Source organism: Cornus florida, unplaced genomic scaffold (genome assembly GCF_030987335.1).
Source record: "Cornus florida cultivar Cherokee Brave unplaced genomic scaffold, ASM3098733v1 CherokeeBrave_3.0.0_Hap2_Chr09, whole genome shotgun sequence".
NCBI lineage: Eukaryota > Viridiplantae > Streptophyta > Magnoliopsida > Cornales > Cornaceae > Cornus > Cornus florida.
Window position 1 is genome coordinate 68,911,046 of NW_026775579.1, and position 20,249 is coordinate 68,931,294.

The 20,249-nt window shown below is 36.8% G+C and overlaps 1 protein-coding gene and 1 long non-coding RNA gene across 4 annotated transcripts; one reads left to right on the top strand and one right to left on the bottom strand.

The window, feature by feature from the left end:
• The first annotated feature begins 615 nt into the window (after positions 1–615).
• Positions 616–15,001, top strand: LOC132274243 (putative laccase-9). Its single transcript, XM_059775483.1, has 7 exons — positions 616–830; positions 1,089–1,240; positions 2,058–2,302; positions 11,927–12,052; positions 12,566–13,154; positions 13,656–14,005; positions 14,297–15,001. The coding sequence occupies exons 1-7, from the start codon at positions 741–743 to the stop codon at positions 14,500–14,502; spliced, it is 1,758 nt and encodes a 585-aa protein (XP_059631466.1). The 5' UTR covers positions 616–740; the 3' UTR covers positions 14,503–15,001.
• Positions 2,296–18,102, bottom strand: LOC132274244 (uncharacterized). Of its 3 annotated transcripts, none has more exons than XR_009470372.1 (8): positions 17,649–18,094; positions 16,407–16,515; positions 15,996–16,260; positions 15,767–15,827; positions 15,638–15,682; positions 15,366–15,511; positions 14,882–14,998; positions 2,296–2,970 (listed from the first exon to the last, which is right to left on the bottom strand). It is a non-coding gene; the product is annotated as an uncharacterized LOC132274244 (long non-coding RNA). The 3 variants fall into 3 exon arrangements; XR_009470373.1 differs by lacking the exon at positions 2,296–2,970 and adding an exon at positions 16,966–17,109 and having other exon boundaries at positions 17,649–18,102; XR_009470371.1 differs by lacking the exon at positions 2,296–2,970 and having other exon boundaries at positions 17,649–18,095.
• Positions 18,103–20,249: the final 2,147 nt, after the last annotated feature.

Below are 20,249 nucleotides of genomic sequence, written 5' to 3' on the forward strand. Positions count from 1 at the left end.
GTCATATCACAGAAGTCAATGAGCATGTGCAAGGCCCACTTGTAATTAACTCGTATTTATACAATTGGCTTAATCTTTCGAGGAGAAAAATAATAATAATAATAATAATAATAATAATTCCTTCAATAGCGTGGTTACGTCAAATTCAGATGCGATCTCGACAGAGAGAAATGGTCTGAAGGTAATAGGACCAACCGTAGCTAAGAGTCTGAAGGTATTAGGACCAACTGTAGCCAAATAAACTTGTTATTTTTTAACCCGACAATAGTTAGTAATTAATCGTGGTCAAACCCAATTTACAAAGCAAGTTCCAAGGCCGAGAGCAACAGTAAGCCCCGTGCATAGAGTCTAATCTCTTCGGTCACAGTACGAATTTTCTTCCGGATGTACAGGAGGGAGGAAAAAATCAAACCTAGAATTAATTAGTTGGCGTAGCTAGTGAGAAAAATGGTTCTCAAGTCAGAGACCAGACACTGATACCATTGGACTACTAGTTACACCTGTAAATCTATGAATGCTGTGAACTCTACCATTGGACCATTAGCTAAACAAAAACAGTCAACGTACAATACAATCCATACCAAAAAAACATAAAAACGTGGACATTCACTTTTCGACACAAACATGTATTGAAATTGACAACATTTTTCTTATCTTCTCGTGTGGTGTGTGTGCATATGTTGTACTAGCCAACAGAGTTGCGATTCAGCGGAGATTAGACTCTGAAGCCACTTCATTGAATGGCTCCGTACGAGGTTCTTAGGTTTGTGTTTCTGGGTGTGGCATTTCTTTGCGTGGCTCAGGCCCGCGTCCATTACTATGACTTTGTGGTAAGTATACAACATATATATATATATATATATATATCTGTAACAAAAAAAATTTCGAACAAATAACAATGTGGTAATGTTTTTATTTTATTTTTTTATCTTTAAATATATATAGTTTATGAGTTAGTTTTATGATTGTATTTTCATTTTATTACTCTAGGATAGCTTGTTTTAAAGCTTGATAATTTAGGATATATTGTTTGTTTGTAAATTTTAATCTCTATATTTATTAATGTTTTGTTTTATATTTTATTATAGCTGAGAGAAGCCAATTTTACAAGGCTGTGTAGCACGAAGAGCATGTTAGTTGTGAATGATAGTTTTCCGGGACCTGTAATTCGTGTTTATAGAGGAGATACTGTGTACGTAAATGTTCACAATCAAGGGTATTATGGTGTTACAATGCACTGGTAATCTCTCTCTTTATATATTTATATATATATCTAGTGATGTTGTTTTCAGTTTTTCTATGAAAATATATATATCATATTATCTTCACTTTGAATCAAAATCATTTTTTTTTTTTTGAAAGGTAATAAAAAATTCTTACATATACATATGTGCATATATACGGGCACAGATCTACCATATGGTTGGTGGGACATTTGTCCCTAGATTATTCATTACAAATTTTCACTGCCTTAGATTTAACCAAAAAAAAAAAAAAGATGCAAAAACGGTTCGATTGCACTAATTGAATGACGTTTAGTTGTAAGATGCATTGATTTTGGTTTCGCATGGAGTACAACATCAATAAATCAAATACTTTAAAGTAACTGGTGGAGTTGCATTGATTGAATGGTGTTTAATCGTTACATGCATTGATTTTGGATTCATATGGGTCCAACATCAATAAATCAAATACTACAGTCACTCAAAATTACACAAGAAAGGAAAAAATTGTGAAAAAGCATTCTCCCCTTGTCCAGTGACCTAGAAAATATATATATATATAAGAGAGATATACAATTACACAAGTCTGGATCAGGTTCATACATATTTTTCTGAAACTCACATGAATTTTAAATACGTGCAATAACTGGCAAATCACACATAATATTTTTACACTCAATAATAGTTGAATTTATAACTTCCGAAATTACGACACCCGAGTCACCTATGCAGATTCTTGTCTGCATCTCTTGCTGACTCTTTGGACCACTCTAGTGATGCAAAATATCAAATATATGAAAGTGTTTGGCTAAAGGGTATTGATGTAACTTTCAGGCATGGAGTACTGCAACCAAGAAATCCATGGTCAGATGGGCCAGAGTACATCACACAATGCCCCATTCAGCCTGGTGCAAACTTCACTTATGAGGTCATACTTTCTACAGAGGAAGGAACCCTTTGGTGGCATGCTCATAGCGATTGGACTCGGAACAGTGTTCACGGTGCCATTGTTATACATCCGCCCGCCGGAATTTGTTATCCTTTTCCCACCCCTGATGAAGAAGAAATCGTCATACTAGGTAACATCATTCTTTTTGTAGTGTAATTGCTTTTGTGTGAATAAATGGACTTGGGTACTTGGGTCCTCTCGAGCACTGCGGACGTCTTGCACTCCATCAAAGGTGGAGATTATACATCAACACTTCACGAGAGTAGACCATTATTAGTGGGTCCCATCTAATGATTCAATCTTCACCGCAAAACTTTGACGATCTCATCTACCAATTCAATCTCAAACCACATTCTCTCCGGCCCTCTCAAGCCATGGAGAGGATCCTTTTCCAGGAATAAATATCCTATAAATTGTTTATTAGTAATAAAAATTAAGTTCAAGCAGGTCATCATAGAGCAACAGCCAGCTAAAATTATTCCCAAAAATAAGTTATTGACGCTACATAACAAGGAGTATATGCCCAAAAACCTAGCAACAATACCATATATTAACATCATTAATCCATGTCCCAAAAACCTAATACATAGCAAGAATATTATATGCCCAAAAACCACAAGTAACACATTTTCTCCCAAATATCAAAATCGCATGACTTGGTATGGGGGTGTGATTGTTGATCATTCAACCATTCAAGTTGGCTCTTCGGGCCCTCCAATACTACAAACATCTCCCCATTTGCACAATTTTTGAACAAAAAAGTCTCAAATTTGAAAAGCAGACTCTCCTTTTCACAACCTGAAAATGTAAACAATTTATGGAGCATAAGATGCAGACAAAAAATATATATATCCAATCCAATATATATATTGATCGCCTTTTAATGAATATATTACTTATCAAAAATAAATAAAAAATTGAAGTATAACAATTATAAAAAGATATAATAATCTAACAGGGACGGTATGCTAAAATACCAGCCAAGCAACCAACAAAACACCCAAATTTGCAAACAACCAAGTCAGCAACGAGGAATCCCCAAGTGCTGCATAGACGAACAAAACCTTGTGGACAATTGCACAACACCTCAAACTAAGGAGGAGGTTACTGCTTAAGTTTAAACCATGTAGGACGGTTAACATTTTGACAACCAAACAATCTGAGTCTAATTGGGTTGTAAATTCCTTTTTTTTGTTTTTCTTTTGGAAAGATAATTGGGTTGTAAATTCCAAGCTGAAGGACTGCGCATCTTTATACTGATTTTTATACATCCTGGCGTTTTTCTCTAACCAAACATAATACACAGTAACGGAGAGACAGTTTAGTAAACTCCAGAACAGAAAACTCTCTCAACATGTTGCTCTATAACAATTATAGGATGACAGTTTAGTGCGTCATCTAGCCATCATGGAATGGTTGGACAAGAGTTGAAGATGATGTAACAACTAATCACTAAGACCTATTTCGTTCCAGCATTACAGGACATCAATTTCAGTTTTTCATCATTTTTTTTTTTTTATTATTATTATTATTTTTTTATTAGTAAAATGTATTAGAAAGCATTCAAAAGGAGAACGCATCCCAAGAGCTGTACACAACCAGAAAAAAGATGGAAAAGACCTATGAACACAAAGAGCCCAAAAAATCCACAATATCCACAATAATTTCTTCCCCAGCCCCAACAAAAAAGAGTACAAATAATAGAGAATTTCAGCGCCCCAATAGAGGACACCTCCCCATAAAAAGATCTTCGATTCCGCTCTTTCCAAAGACTCCACCAAACACAAAGGAGAGTCGCCCTCCAAAAATCTCTAGCATGCACCCCCACCCATTAGCCTCTCCAAATGTCCATCAATTCCCTAATGGTCCGGGACATGACCCAATGGACACTAAACAGACCGAAAATGAGACTCCAACAGTCATGGGCCACAGGACAATGCAGCAGAAGGTGATCCACGGACTCTCCATCCATCATGCAAAGACAGCACTGATTGACAATAATATGTCTTCTCTTCCTTAAATTGTTCAAAGTCAGAATCTTACCCCAAGCTGTGGTCCACACAAAAAATGCCACCCTAAGAGACACCTTTGATAGCCACACCGTCTTCCACGGAAATGTGGAACCATGAAACCCAGAGAGATAGAAAAAGAAGGACCGGACCTGAAACATCCTCTGCACAGAAGGCACCCAAGTCAAGGAATCCGCACCAGTGCCCTTCATCTCCTGTCTATATAAGAGACCCAACAAACCAGTGACATCATTCAACTCCCAATCCTGAAAAGATCGCCGGAACCGCACATCCCAAAACAACCTACCGCTATCAAGGCGATAGCAGTCAGCAACCATAGCATGTTTGTCAACAGCAATCTTGAACAGCCTTGGGAACAAAAGAGACAATGGGCTATCCTTACAGCAGGAATCCTCCCAAAACCGGACATCCCTTCCATCCCGAACTCTGAATCTAATATGTTTTGAGAACTCATCCCACCCCTTCCTGATGGAACGCTACACACCCACACCAACAGCAGACCTAACTAGCGTAGTTGACCACCCCCCTCTCCTCCCCCCCAAAGCGACATGAAATAACCTTCCTCCATAACCTATGTCTTTTGCTGCCGAATCTCCAAAGCCACTTACCAAGAAGAGCACTGTTGAAGGGGGCCAATCTCCTAATCCCAAGCCCTCCCAACTGAAAAGGCCTGCAAACCTGCTCCCACTGGACAAGATGGTACTTGAATCATCGGGTTCCACCGGAAGTACGTTGGGAGACTGGATAAAGTACTCTTCACTAAGGTGACTTTACCACCTTTGGAGAGAGATTGCTTTTTCCATCCAGCCAATCTTCTCTCAAACCGCTCAATCACCGGGTTCCAACTTCCCACCCTCCTGGCCGACTCACCCAAAGGCAAGCCCAAATATGAAATGGGGAAACGTCGCATCCCACACCCTAAAACAGCTGCCAGAGAATCCACTTCCAGAAGAACCTCCATAGGAACGAGCACACTCTTTCCCACGTTGACTTTCAAACCCGAAACAGCCTAAAAGCAAACCAGAACACATCTCAGATACCACAACTGGGACTCCTCTGCCTCACAGAAAACAAGAGTGTCGTCCGCAAAAAGCAGGTGGGAAATCTCTATCTGCTGAACCAAAAGAGGGCCAATCTTGAAGCCCCTAATGAACCCCAAGTCCACATCCCTTCTCATCAACCTACTAAGGGCCTCCATAACAATAATGAATAGAAAAGGGAAGAGAGGGTCCCCCTGCCTCAGGCCACGAGAACTGCCTAAACACCCCGAAGGAGATCCATTCACCAACACCGAAAATCGGACAGAGGAAACACATGTGACAATCCATTTCCTCCATCTCTCCCTAAAACCCATCCTCTCTAACAGATAGAACAGGAAATTCCAGCAAACATGATCATAGGCTTTCTCGATATCCATCTTCCACAGAACACTAGGAACACCACAGCTAAGTCTAGAATTCATACATTCACTGGCAATGAGAGCAAAATCCAGAATCTGTCTACCCAATGAACGCATTCTGAGACTCAGAAACGACCCCATCCAGAACCACCCTCAATCTAAGTGCAAGGACTAGCGATAAGCTTATACATACACCCGATCAGACTGATTGGTCTAAAGTCCTTAACACTATAAGCGCCTCCCTTCTTAGGAATAAGGGCAATAAAGGATGCATTCAATGATTTTTCGAACCTCCTGGTAGAATGAAACCCAAGAAAGGTGCCCACAACCTCATGTCTAACCACCTCCCAGCTTTCCAACAAAGATCTCATAGTGAAGCCATCTAGGCCTGAAGCCTTATCTCCATTACAACTCTTCAAAGCCTTCAGCACCTCCTCCGAAAAAGGGATCTCCAACCCATCCCTTTCCACCGTAGAAATGGAATCGAAGTGAAGACCATCCAGCCGTGGCCTCCATCTAAGAGGCTCAGAATAGAGCCCTTGATAAAAAGAGACAATACCGCTTCGAACCTCCTCCTCCGTGGTCAAAACCTTACCATCCACACACAACCGCCCAATATGATTGCCCCTCCTATAAGCATTAGCAGTTCTATGGAAAAACTTGGTATTTCGGTCTCCCTCTTTGAGCTACAAGGCCCGAGATTTCTAACGCCATGAGATTTCCTTCAAAACAGCAATCTCAACACATTTTGCCTGACAAGCTGCTCTCCTAAAAGGACACCTTCCCCTTCCAATCTATCAATCTCAGTGATATCAGCCAAGGCCCTATTCTTCCTCCACACCAAATTCCCAAACACCTCCTTGTTCCACCTTTTGAGTTTATTTTTCAGAAGTCGAAGCTTTCCTGCTAAAATAAAACTTGCCGTACCCACCACCAGATCCTCCTCCCACCAAGAATGCACAATCCCCTGGAAATTCTCCGCTCGAAGCCACCTTTTCTCAAATCTGAAAGGAGTGCTACAAGATCTCAATCCTCCACAGTCCAAGACCAAAGGAATATGGTCTGACGTCACCCTAGCCAACACAGCCTGGACAGCGTCCGGAAACTCCTCCTCCCAATCTCCAGAGACCAAGAACCGATCAAATGAGAAAAAGTTGGCTCTTCCCTTCCGCTGGACCAAGTAAAAGAAGCTCCCTCTAGAGGAAGATCAATGAGCTGGTGACCATCAATAAAATCAGAAAAATGCATCATAGCCTGCATCCACGGACCACCTGTAGATCTCTCTGACGGGGATCTAACCACATTGAAGTCTCCAGCCACACACCAGGGAAGAGACCACCTCCCCTTCACCTCACTCAACTCCTCCCACAACCCATCCCTCTCACGATCATCCACCAGCCCATACACCCCAGAAAAAGCCCAATGGAAACCATCTTCCTCCATCACAAAGGCACAAGACAGAGAAAAACGCCCCCTACAGACATCCGCCTTAGCCATCCATCTTCTATCCCACATAAGGACATCGCCAGAGGTTCCCACAGAATCCAGTGCCTCCCACTCAACAAATCGATTACCCCACAAGCTCTTGACCACCCTATCAGTCATAGAGTCATTCTTCGTTTCTTGAAGACACACCAAATGAACCCCCCAATTCCTCACAACCATCTTCCCCACCTTCCGCTTGCCCGGGTCATTGAGACCACGGACATTCCAAGACAACAGTCGTAGCTTCATGAGGAAACATGCACACCCACCTCCCCCTTGCCCCTCCCTCCCCCCTTATCACTGTCCCTCTCCTTCTCCCCCACAAGCGTCCTATCATAGTTCACATCTAAACATAGATTCCTCAGCTTCCTCTCCCCTTTCCAAGGCGAAAGGATCTTTTTCTTCCTGCTCCTTCTAGAAAACTGAACCATTCCCCCTTCTTTCCCTCCACCGTAGCATGAAGAATCGCTAAGGCCTAGTCCCGATTGCCCCCACAAGAGACACCCAACAGTTCGCTAGTGGTCCCGATATTATCATTGTTAAAACCCACTAAAAATGCAAACAAGCAAATTATGGTTCATGAAAGATATAAAACGTAACAAAAATTATATTAAAAACAAGCATTCAGAACCAAATCATCAATATATACAATACACACACACACACACACACACACAATATTAAAGCACAGTTTTGGCACTTTTGTTGTAGCATTCAGAACTTTAAGTGTTGATGGGGGAACCAGAACTTGAAGAAACAAGCATTTAGAATCAGTAAATAGTGGTATTTCTTCTTCCATCATAATCTTAATTTTAGAATCACCAACGAATAGTGAATGTATCAACATTTAAAATCCCAAATTTTAGTCTTACCACCGAAAAATAAACGCTTTTGATATTAAAATTAAACTATCCAAATTCAAGAGACCAGCGTGGATTCAAACTCTAAAATATCCAACTGTCACACACAAATCAGCAATTCCAACACTATAATTTTAACAAATCAAACTTCAAATTGAACACACCATCAACTATTGCAACAGAGGCTCCTCCCCTTAACCTCCATAACCAGAGAATAGAACATTAAAACACACAAAAGAACTGTAAAAGATGAAGAGGCTGGAATATCTTCAAGAGAACCTTGTTTTGCTGCAATGGAAAAGCATCACCATCTGTTTACTAAAATCCTAAACTTGGTTTCTGTGTTTTTTACTGTTCTGCTCTCTTCAATTTCAGAAAAAAAATGTCGTACGAGAAAATAATTCTCCCTCTCTTGACCTTTCTGGGTTTCTCTCCAGCTGGAGAATAGATGGTTCCAGCTACTGTTCTTGGTTCGACGTCTCTGAAAACGATTAGGTTACATTGCCATGTAAGGGGATACGGGCGGAATTCTTTCTTTTTAGTTCAGAATATGAGGGTAATACTGACATTATGGAAGTTTTAAAAAATACAATTCAGCTTCCTGAAATCTCAATTTGAAAGTTGTTCACCTAGGCTTCGTCTAAATGCTCGTCTTAGTGCAAAGCTCTTTCAAAGTCATCCAAACACTACATAATGATTTTTGAGCTCAAAAAGTCAAAAACAGAGTTTTAAAAGACGATCCAAACAGGCACTAAATATTGTAAACTATCTTAATTAGTAGTTAGCATACATAATACCATCAATCCGAGATACTGATTAATCCATATTTTGGCCACTAGGTTTATAAATGACCAGTTGTGATCAAACAAATCTAAAATTTAAACACCACATGCATCTTGAAAATATATTGCAAAGCCCATAATTATCAATTACTCAAGTAAATCAAAGTAACCATGACCATAAGGCATAAACTAGAGTCCATAAATCTATCAGGATTAAGATTCTGTCTGCTTTAGTAATTGATAAGGAAAATACTCATAATGGCTCAAGTAATTGTCAACTTATCCTCAATCTAGTTCAGTGTGTTCAACACACCAACACGTGTGGTTTTGAGTTTTATACTCAAATGATTGAGATAAGCCACCCTACAGGTAGAAACCAATTTGTTACATTCTTCTTAATTAAAAAATATATAAAATTATTAATGATTGTGAACAAGTTTATAATTATGAATTTATGAATACTAATGATTTATATTTCCTAAGCATAGACCACTTCCATATGCACATAAATCATCCTATCATAATTAATAGACACTTAATTCATAACTTATGAACTAATCAATACAAGCATTCACCATATATGTATGACAATAAATAAAACAAAATTTATTAAATCTAAATGTTAAAACTACAATCAATGGCTTTGAAAGGCACACATCAACCCTAACAATTCTTTAGATAGTATGGATACATGTCAAACTCCTAAAAATTACCCTATGGCTCCTGTGGCTCTACACTCTTGGATGCAATATTAGGAGTAAAAAAATAAATAAATAAAATAATAAGAAGAAGAAGAAGATTGGATTGTCAATCCCATTTGTCAATGACTCGATGCTATTTGTGTTGGAGTGAAGCAAAAAATCAATCCCATTTGTTCTTCAATTTTGAGTTTTCTGGTGCTATTTGGATTGAGTTGCAGAATATGATTGTGGGTTCTATATTTTGCCCAATGATTGAAGTCCTTGTTGGATTGGGTTTCTAACCACTGGAGTAATGATTCTATTGTTCATATGGTTAACAGGCTGGTCCTTACTAGAATTTGTTTAACATTTTTGGAGGGTGAAAAACTTCTGGGCATTTAGAAACATTGCTTCTTCTCCCTCTAAGGTTCTCAAACTTATCTTGAATTCTGTTAAATTTCATGTTGCATTTAGAAACATTGCTTCTTCTCCCTCTAAGGTTCTCAAACTTATCTTGAATTCTGTTAAATTTCATGTCGCTGTTCTTGCAAATCAAAGACTCTATTTCTGCTAGAAAAATTGCTGCTGCCTGCAGATTAGTCTCTTCCAAGTTCCTTTATTAAGCTTCCAAAGTAGTCCACTTGTTAGAGCAGTGAGCTCTTGCTTTGGTTTTGTTTGTTTTCTGCTAGAGCTTGCTCCGTTTGGTCTAATTACACTCAGATAGTCGGATGAAACTTTTCAAAATTTTTGTACCGTGTTCCCCTCATGTTTGCTCAATTGCTACTAACACCCCTATGATCTGACCAAAATGTCCATCCCTCAACATGAAATGACTTTTATAACCTTAACATAAGTTTTCTTTTCCTGGGTAACCTTAAAATAACTTTTAATTACCAAAATACCTTATTTTTACAGACAAAATTGCCCTTCTCTTTCTCTCTCCAGCCACAATTGCCCACCCCTACCCACGACCACCACCAACAGAGTATTCCTCTTCTCATTTCTCTTCTTCCCCCTCTACCTGCTCTCTATTATATATGTGCATATATATATACACACAAGCACCCATACAATCAGAAAAGAAGATACACCCAATTCTTCAAATTTCACAGCCAAGATTCTCTACTTTTTTTTTACATAAGTGAAATTAGATTCTCTACATGGGATTTTTTTCCCCCTGAATTTCTCTATATGGGGTTAGTTTTTTTTTTTTTCCCCCCTGAATTGCATGGGATTAGATTAGATAGTATAAAATAGTAGAAGATATAACAAATTGTTTATATAGGTTTGAAAATTAGGTGGGAAGTGGGGTCACTTTGAATCTGATATTCTTGAAATCTTATCCAAGTGAAGGGAAGAGAGAGAATGGCAAAATCACCCATGCCGATAACTAATGAAAAGCAAATATGATATATTGATTACACAATTTAAGTGGAAAATATATTCAATTCTTGAATTTTTGCTTCATCAGAAACATTTAGGTACTTAGTGATATCATATATATGTATATATATATAAATATATTATATATGGGTAGTACTTGTACTTCCCATTCCCATCTCTCATTCACTGAATTAACAAACCTTTGCAAATGCAAATGGGTCTTCAAATTCCTATGGTATTCAACAAACATTCTCTGTTATCTTTCCACTCCTACAAATGGGCCTTCAAAGGAAGCAAATGGGTTTTCAAATTTATACAGCATTGACAATCAGGGATCATCAATTTCTTGTTGCTGCTCATGAAATTTATACAACCATCAAATATCCCAGCCTTTGTCACTTCTCGTTGCCAGCAACAGAAGACCATCAGCCAAACACCACCTAAACAACATTCTTATGGACCTACTCAAAATCCTAATCAAAACCCCCAAATCTCCAAACTGAAAATTAAACCTAATTTGAATACAGTATTTAGTATATGTGTGTGAGAATTAAAAAAGAGAGATAAGAGAGATGGGGGAGATGAGAGTTGGGCCGACCGTGGAGGAGGAGAGAGAAAACGGGTGGTGGCAATGGTGGAAGTAGGTGGCGGTGGAAGGTTGGGCGGCCGTGGGATAAGGTGGAGGAGATAGAAGAGGGGTGGTGGCGATGGTGAGAGGAGGTGGCAGCGGCCGAAGGAAGTGAAAAGGAGAGAGAATAAGAGAGATGAAGAGGGAAAAGAACGCAGAGAAGAGAGAGAAAGAAAGATGGAAGAAGATAGGGGCAAAGTGGTTGTTGCTGGATAAGCAGATATTTTGGTGTTTTCGTATGTTAAAATATTGGGGCACAAAGGTCATTTCACCCTAAATATTAACATAGTAAGCTAGAGGGGAGATCGTTGCAAAAATTTGGAAAAGTTTCATCCGAGTGTGATTAGGCCAAACCTCAAGGGAGGTCAGTGTATTCAATTCATAATTATAAAATGAGAATAGAAGAGATCTTAAAATTAAAGAAACTACAGATTCCAAAATGGATGTCCAATTAATCCTTCCAAGACATTACTCATATATATATACACCTTACTCTTTTCATTGCAGGCTCTTGGTATAAAGGAGATCTCTACGAAGAAGTTTTGGAGGATCTCCAAACTGGTTTAGGCATGCCACAGTCAGACGCTCATCTTATCAATGGCCAACCAGGAGATTTTTGCGATTGCTCTAATGGTACGTTTTCCAGAACTGATTATTAGCTTCCCTAACATCAAGTATTTTGGAGGACACTAAGTCACTAATTGATAAAATCCACTTGTTTCTATAATTGTATGAAAATAAAATTCATTTTCCAGTTATAATCGTATTTTTCAAACCTTGGAATATAATTTTAATATATATATATATATAATATAAAAGAAGAAAATGATGTGATATCCCCAACTCATTGCTCCCACCCCCCGCGCCACCCCCCCCGCGCGGCGCCATGAAGGAAAAAAATCAATAAAGGTTACTCTTTCCATTAATAATGGACTGTGAGGATGTTTTAAAAGGATGGTTATGTTATTCCATTTTCTTATATCAGTGGAGTGCAAGTATACAAAAATAAGAGCAAATTAATAATGAGTTTAATTTCTAGCATGCATGGTTTTACAAAAATACAAGTGCATAATATTATGGCCAACCTAAAAGGATAAAATGAAATTGGACATCATTGATACATTAATTATATATCATGTGTTACAGGAACAACGTATCGCAGGGCGATTGATTATGGTAAGACCTATCTTCTTCGCATAGTCAATGCAGGGATGAATGCAGATATCTTCTTTGCTATTGCTGAACACAACATCACAGTGGTTGGAATGGACGGAAACTATCTAAAACCTATAGCAACACCTTATATTGTGATTTCTCCTGGACAAACCATGGACGTTCTACTCACAGCAAACCAGCCCCTTGGTCACTACTACATGGCCACCAGAACATATTTTACTGGCTATCAGAACTTTGACGATTATGACCAAACAAATGCTACCGCGATTTTAGAGTATAGAGGCAATTATACCCCTCCGGCTTACCCTACCTACCCAGTTGACCTTCCTTCTTATGATGATATTATCTCTGCAACGAAATTCCTGTTCCTCCTAAGGAGCTTAGCAAGTCATGACCACCCGGTGGATGTACCGCAAAATATAACTACCAGTATGTTTATAGTAGTTTCTTTGAATTTTGGTCTTGTTGCAAATACTTCATCTGAAGAGAAGCTTGCTTCCAGCTTAAACAATGTTAGTTTTGCGAACCCTAATATCGATGTGCTGCACGCCTATTATTGGTATGCTTCCTTCCATTTGTTGTTTTTTATTTTTGACAATTTCTGTTTCCTAAATTTAATCATATAGCTATCTCCATAAATATCAATAAATAGTGATCATCGCTCAGAGAAACATTAGTTGAATTAATCTAGGCATCTGATGATTTTTTGCAAATTAATTCATGTTTTTTTTAGACACCCTTTTTTCTATTAACATAGGATGGTAGATGAACTAATGGTACATCTAACTAATTTTAGGGGAAGGAATTGGTGTACTTAAAATTAAAATTTGCCTCTTTTAATTAGTTTCTTTAATTCTAAAAGAAACTAAGCCTTTAGGAATATTCATTGTTTTAGAAAAGTAACAAAAAAAAAAAAAGTTATGGTCATTATGTACAAATCTTTATCTTGTATTTTTTTGTTTTCATTAAGAGTAAATTTTTGCTTCTGGTCATTGATGAATTTTTGCTTCTGGTCATTGATGAATGATGATAATTAACATCATTTTGATACGAAATACAGGAACATGAGTGGGGTTTACAACGCTGATTTTCCAGATCAACCTCCTACTTACTTTAACTTCACATCGGACGAGGAGAGTGAACTAACTGTTCTGGGGACTAAGGTGAAGATGTTGAATTACAATGAAGCAGTGGAGATAATATTCCAAGGGACGAATATCATGAATGCATCAGAGTCTCACCCGATGCATTTGCATGGTCATGACTATTATGTGGTCGGATCAGGAGTTGGGAATTTTGACCCAGAGGTTGACCCCAAAGGGTACAATTTAGTTGATCCACCTCGAGTGAATACATTTGCGGTCCCTAAGGTTGGATGGATGACCATCAGATTTGTGGCCAATAATCCAGGTATATAATTCTTTCTGAAAACATGAATTTTTGCGTGAAGGTATATGGGTCTGGATCAATGGTAAAGCCACTTTTTTTTTTTTTTATTAGTTGATACACACATGCCTCCACTGAGGCTCGAACCCCTGACCTCTCTTTGCGAAGTAGGGGCCTGGTACCGCTGGCCAGTGGCTTGTTTGTAAAGCTACTCTATTGTCACCTAAAAGTTGCAGGTTGCAATTGATTATGAATTCCTGACATTTATGTGAATATCATTAACAGATTGATACTAACATGGGTGATTCTTGCTAGGTGTATGGTACTGGCATTGTCATTATTCTCGACATCTGAGTTGGGGTATGAGTACAGTTTTTATAGTGAAGAATGGTGGCACTCCAGAAACGAGTATTCGTGATCCCCCAGCTAATTTACCTCAATGTGAAGTTTCATTCATTGACGGGCTTCAAGAATTTTATCATTCAGATGGCGGAGAACTATACGAAAAAGATGAAAACTAATTGAATGCTGTTGAAGTTATAAAAATGAACCATTCCTTAAAGTAATTATTTAAGTCTTTGTATTCATGAATTTAAAGTTGGAACACAATCAAAATAGCCTCAGTTAGAAGCAGTGTTTCAAAACATGAACTGAACAGATTGATCCAATTATTGGGATGGTCACAAGCAGGTTTTTTTTTTTTTTTTTTTTTTATATGGAGGACAACTATTAGTACTTATTCATATATTATTTTACTATATGGTTTTCTGATGAGACCCACAAAGGGACCGATGATGGAAGACCCGTCTCCGCATCCACATCAACACAAACTCTCACGATGAAAAATAAACACACACACACACACACACACACACACATATATATATGTACATATCAAACCTGAAGAAATTTCAAAATTCCACAGATGAATTTTCTCCAAACTCGCAATAATTGCAATGGCTTTTCTATGGAGTAAAGGCATACCCCACTTCAGATCATACCCTGTCCTCAAAACAACTGCAATAACCATTGAGAAGTATTTGAGCCCATTCAAGAACATTTTAGAATTAAAAAAAGAACATTTTAGAAGAACCAAAAGGAAATAAACAGAGATGCAGTGTCAATTGTAGCATGTCAATATGTGTCCAAGAGGCATATCTCATCGCAGTGTCACTGTCGCACAAACTGCAACATTATATTGGAATTACCCTATAAGCCTATAAGAATTGCGTAGCACAAAAAACATTTTTGAAGAACTAAAAGGAAAATAAAACAGAGATATTTAAAGTGTCATTGTTGTATGTCAATGTGTCCAGGAGGCATATCTCATAGCAATGTCAATACTTTTTGCATTACATATATGTATGTGTAAAAATAAGCATACCTGAAGAAAATGCATCCAATATGGTACAACTGCGACACTGACATAAAGTTTTAAACATCATTGTCCTTGCATGTGTTTTCTCTCTTCTCGAAGTCCCTCCAACCATAGTAACAGATATAAAATTCCGAACTCCTGAAAGCCTGAACCTGAAATAGAAACAGTGTGTGTTAATTCTTATAATTCTCTTAAAATAACTTGAGTAAAAAGAAAATAAAAATCTCAGAATATCAAGGCAGAAAAAGAAATAATAATCTAACGGCATGATGTTAAACCTGGCCACTAAGCTGATCTGCCAAGAAGAAATCAGGGACGACAACCTAAAAAAGCAGAGAAAAAAAAAATGAAAATCCAATTCTAGTTTTACATATATGTCTTATTCATTGAAATTTCGGTCCCGTTACCTTATAAAGAGGAGTACAAAGACACTGAAATGCGCCAATGATAAGGAAGAAGTGACTTGAACTGTAAATGATGTTGAAAGGATAGAATGTTATAAGAAGGACGCGCTGCTTTTAAATATCATTAGTTTATACTCACTAGATATGATGTTTATTACCTCATAGAAAAAGATAATAAAAATTAATTTGAACAAGAAGGAAGATGTATAAAAGAGATAAATGAATAGCTTACAGTGACTAGGCCCAAAGGTAGCAATTCAGTTAAAGCTCTGAAGCTTTTTGTTCTGGGGTCCATTTCCATGTTCAAGTTTGAGACTACACCAGCCATTGTGAGTACTGCGAGGCCAAAACTGAGGAGGAGGCCTTCACTGTTACCCAATCCTGTCCCTTGCTTGAAACCAAATATAAAGGTTATGGGATAATTAATCTGGTAACGCCTCCCAAAGTATATGTTCCCAGCATCCATGAACATGTGTAAAACAATGAATACAAACAAGCTGTAAAAAGTTGCAGCTAACTGATCAAGTCATGCTCTTTTTGGTTAACAAGAACAAGAAGAAAGGAAAATAAACTCAAAACTAACAGCAAACAAAAGAGTTAACAACCATACTAGCCACAGATGGTTGTGATCACCAGAACATACCATAAAGTGGAAATATATTTTACACACTGCTCACTCTTAAGAACATCTCTTGCATGTACAACTACAGCAATAGCCAGTGCAAGTGCTATTGAGCAGCCAGAGAGGAAACCTGAAGAATGAAAGCAGTTAAAGATTGTTTATATTGAATAATTGCCGGAAAGCATAGAGTATTTGTTCTATAAATACAAAACAATACTATTAAGATTTTAGAATTTCAGAAACATATAAAACTAAAACATTTATACATTTACGATGCTCTAAGAGCCAGTTATAGTACTCCTATCCAATAAAGGATAATCTCAAAAAGAAATTAAATAACAACCCAAGCATTCGGAGAAGTTGAAGTTCCTAAGCATTCTTCCTTTTAAACTTTTTAGTCTGTAATAATATCTCTAGTCTTCTTACGATGAAAAGAAGACCTGTTTAACTTTCTCGGCTTTACAGAATTATGAGATTTCTAATGGGTCATCATATTTTCTTCTTCAAAAAATTTAATTGCTAGAATTTGTAATATCTATATATTCAGTACATCTCCACTTCTTTGGTAATAATCAAGTACCTATTGGTGCCACTGTGATATTGAAGTTCTAAGTGAAGTAACAACAACAGATGCACCAAGTAATTCAACATGTCCAGACATGGTGAGCAAATGGTAAGTGGCTGATCTTTTTGCAGATAGAATGTCCAGACAGGCCAAAAAAATCTGAAATTGAAAAAAATACAGTGGGAGAAGCAATTAAAAGAAAGAAGCCACACATGAATATGATGCTGCTCTTGATATATATTGAAAAAGTAGGAGAACACCATGAACTGGGAGCTGAGCTTCCTTTTCTGTGGGCATGCAGTGTTTTAAAGCAAAACACCATTATTAATTCCAAAAGTCTGGAGTAAAAATGAAATGTTAAACTAAATGCAGTTGATGAAGATATATTAAATTACATATTTACTTGAGTTGAATATCTATAAATTATTGTACTAAAATGTTTTTTCTTCTTTACACACTCTGGAACATAAAATGACCAATATCTATGAAAACATGCAAACTCAACAAATATCCACCTCAAATTGACACATGGCCTCAAACCCTACCTAAGAAACCAAATTAGACCCCAATGTAATCAATACACCATTCAATTGCAAAGCTATCAAATTAATGATTTAGGAGAGAGATCGTAACAGAAAAACACATTCAGGTGCATTTCTTGATACAACCAAACAGAGAAAGCACTAGAAAATTCTAACCTGATCGATTAATCGAACACAGAGACCTTCTGAATCAATCACTTTAATCGATCGCTGAGAAATGAAATTCGTGTGGACAGAGTTATGCGTTCCTCGTCATTAATATGTTTGCATGCGATAATTGGGTGAGAGGGATGAACCCTAACTCATATTGAGAGAGAGAGAGAGAGATGAAATTGTTTGCTAGCTTTGGAGTCACTGTTGCTAGAATGTGAATTGGTATAAAGCCAGCAATCTGTGGACACAGAGGAAAGCTAACAAAGGACATCGCAACTGATAACAAGTCCCTTGCGAGCCAAACAAGCCCCACATGCCCTGCAACAACGGGCTGTTATCCCTTTTTCTTTTTCTTTTTTGTTTTGTTTTTATTTATTTTTTTTTTCTTTGGCCCACAAGTAACGGCTCTTTTCCCTTTATTTTTTGTTTTTTTATTTTTTATTTTTTTCTTTTGGTTTTTTTCTTTACTATTTCTTTTTATATGTAATTTATTTTTATTATAAAAAATAAATTTATGATTTTGATTATTTTATTTTATTTTTTATTTAGAAATAAATATTTATGATTTCTATTTCTTATTAGTCTTTTGAAAAAAAAATTTAAAAAATTTGTCAACGAATTTTTTAAAACAAAATATCATATTGCTAGAAATGGTTTTAAAAAATACAAGAAAACAAAAAAATAAATATGTTTTTAATTTTTTTTTACTCAAAATATTAAATGTATTAAAAAAGTACAACAAAAAATAATAAAATAATGAATATCAATTAACCCACACCGTGTAAACAAGATAGCAATATACTGTTGCTAGTCACATCAACACAATTGTTAACGTGGCTAGCAATCCAACAAAGCTTTGCTAGCATGTATTGCTAGCACTATACCACTTGTCCTAACACGATAAACAAAGGCTGTAAACGGGCCGAGTCGAGCCGAGCCGAGATTGGAGTGTTTGGGCTCGGCTCGTAACAAAAAAAAGCATGCTCGAGCTTCGGCTGCCACTGTTCAAGCTCGGCTCGGCAGTGGATAGTGAATGTGTAGCCAATGGTCTGAAGGTTTTAGGACCAACTGTAGCTAAGAGTCTGAAGGTCTTTGGGCCAAAATATAGCTAGGAGTCTGGTCGTCTTTGAAGGGGTGTGTGTACCTTTCAATTGCTAATTAAAGTTGTTATTTTAACCACAGGTTTTTAAATTGTATAATGATAAAGGATAGGTGTAACTAAGAGAGAATGAAAAATAAAAATAAAAATAGAATTGATGCTTATTACTGATGAATTGAATTTAGGTGATTTGGTTATTTACACTTGTATATAGCTTTTATTTTTATTTTTTCGGTGTTTGGTGGATAAAAATCGTCTCCATTCGCATCTCACTAGAAAGTGTCCAGTGGTGGGCCCTCGACTGATGTGGCAGAGGTGGTAAAATGAATAGTTACTATAGTTTTTCTTATACCATTTCTATACATACTTAGTTATACATCGTATATTTATATTATTTATTTAATTATTGGATCCCACATCATGTAAAGACTTATTAATGTGTTGGTGTGCTTGTTGAAAATTTTAGATTTAATTTTGAAATTTCCTCGAATCATCATCTTCTTCCAAATAGCTCTTCCAAACAAAACAAAAGTGAGTTCTTTCTCTCTTCTCTTAACTATAAAATTTGATTTGGGGTTTTGTATCTGACGAACAAGAATAGCACATCTAAGCATTTTTTTCCCGAATATTATCTTCCTTTTTATAATTTTTTGGGATTGATTTGATCTTTTATATATGTTGGGTCGTAAAAGAGTTTTTTAGGGTTTGATTTGGGTTTTTTGTTTGCGAAAAGATTAATTTTGGTTTAATATTATCTTCCTTTCCTATGTTCCTCTCAGGGGCTCTGGAGAAGTTGCAGTCCAGAAAAGGTAACAGTGAAGAGAAATAATGGATTTGCACAATGAAAGCTCTCAAGCCCCAAAATGTCCGCTTTGTAGTTGGTGGAAGTCACAATTCACTCGCCATTTGTGAAGATGTCTGGTCCTCTTTTTTCTCTTCATATCTATCCCTTGTATATATAAAGCACAGATTATTTTCTTTTTACTTTTTCTTGCAATCTTCTTTAGAACCCTTACTATTTTTATTGTTTCAAATCTTCTTTTGATATTCCAAATTTCTGAGAGAAGGCAAAATCTAGGATTTTTTTTTTTTTTTTTTTTTTTTTTCTTTTGTTCCTGATACCTGGATCGGAACAATTAAAGGTGGAAATTTTTTTTTTTTTTTTTCTAACATTAAAAAAGTTTGAGCTTGAAAACGGATTGTTTCCGTTTCAATGTTGGATCAATTTTTATTTTTTTATTTTTTAAAAATATGAAGATTTATTAATATATTCACTTTTTCAGGTTCTAGTTTCCGAGATTTTTCTTTTTTTCTTTATTTCCGGGCTGCATGATGGTTTTTTATTTTATTTTATTTTTCTCTTGTTTTATTTCTTAACTTTTATTTTTTCAGTTTAGTTTGTGATATCAATTGTATTTAAGCTGTTGATCTATTGTCAAATATGGGGTGTCAATCCACTTAATGTTTAAAATGGATGTTATATGACTCATTTGTTTGCTAACAAA

Coding starts and splice junctions, on each gene's coding strand:
- LOC132274243 (XM_059775483.1), top strand. CDS start 741: ATGGCTCCGTACGAGGTTCTTAGGTTTGTGTTTCTGGGTGTGGCATTT. Junction 1,241..2,057: donor TATGGTGTTACAATGCACTG/GTAATCTCTCTC, acceptor TGTAACTTTCAG/GCATGGAGTACTGCAACCAA. Junction 2,303..11,926: donor AGAAGAAATCGTCATACTAG/GTAACATCATTC, acceptor TTTTCATTGCAG/GCTCTTGGTATAAAGGAGAT.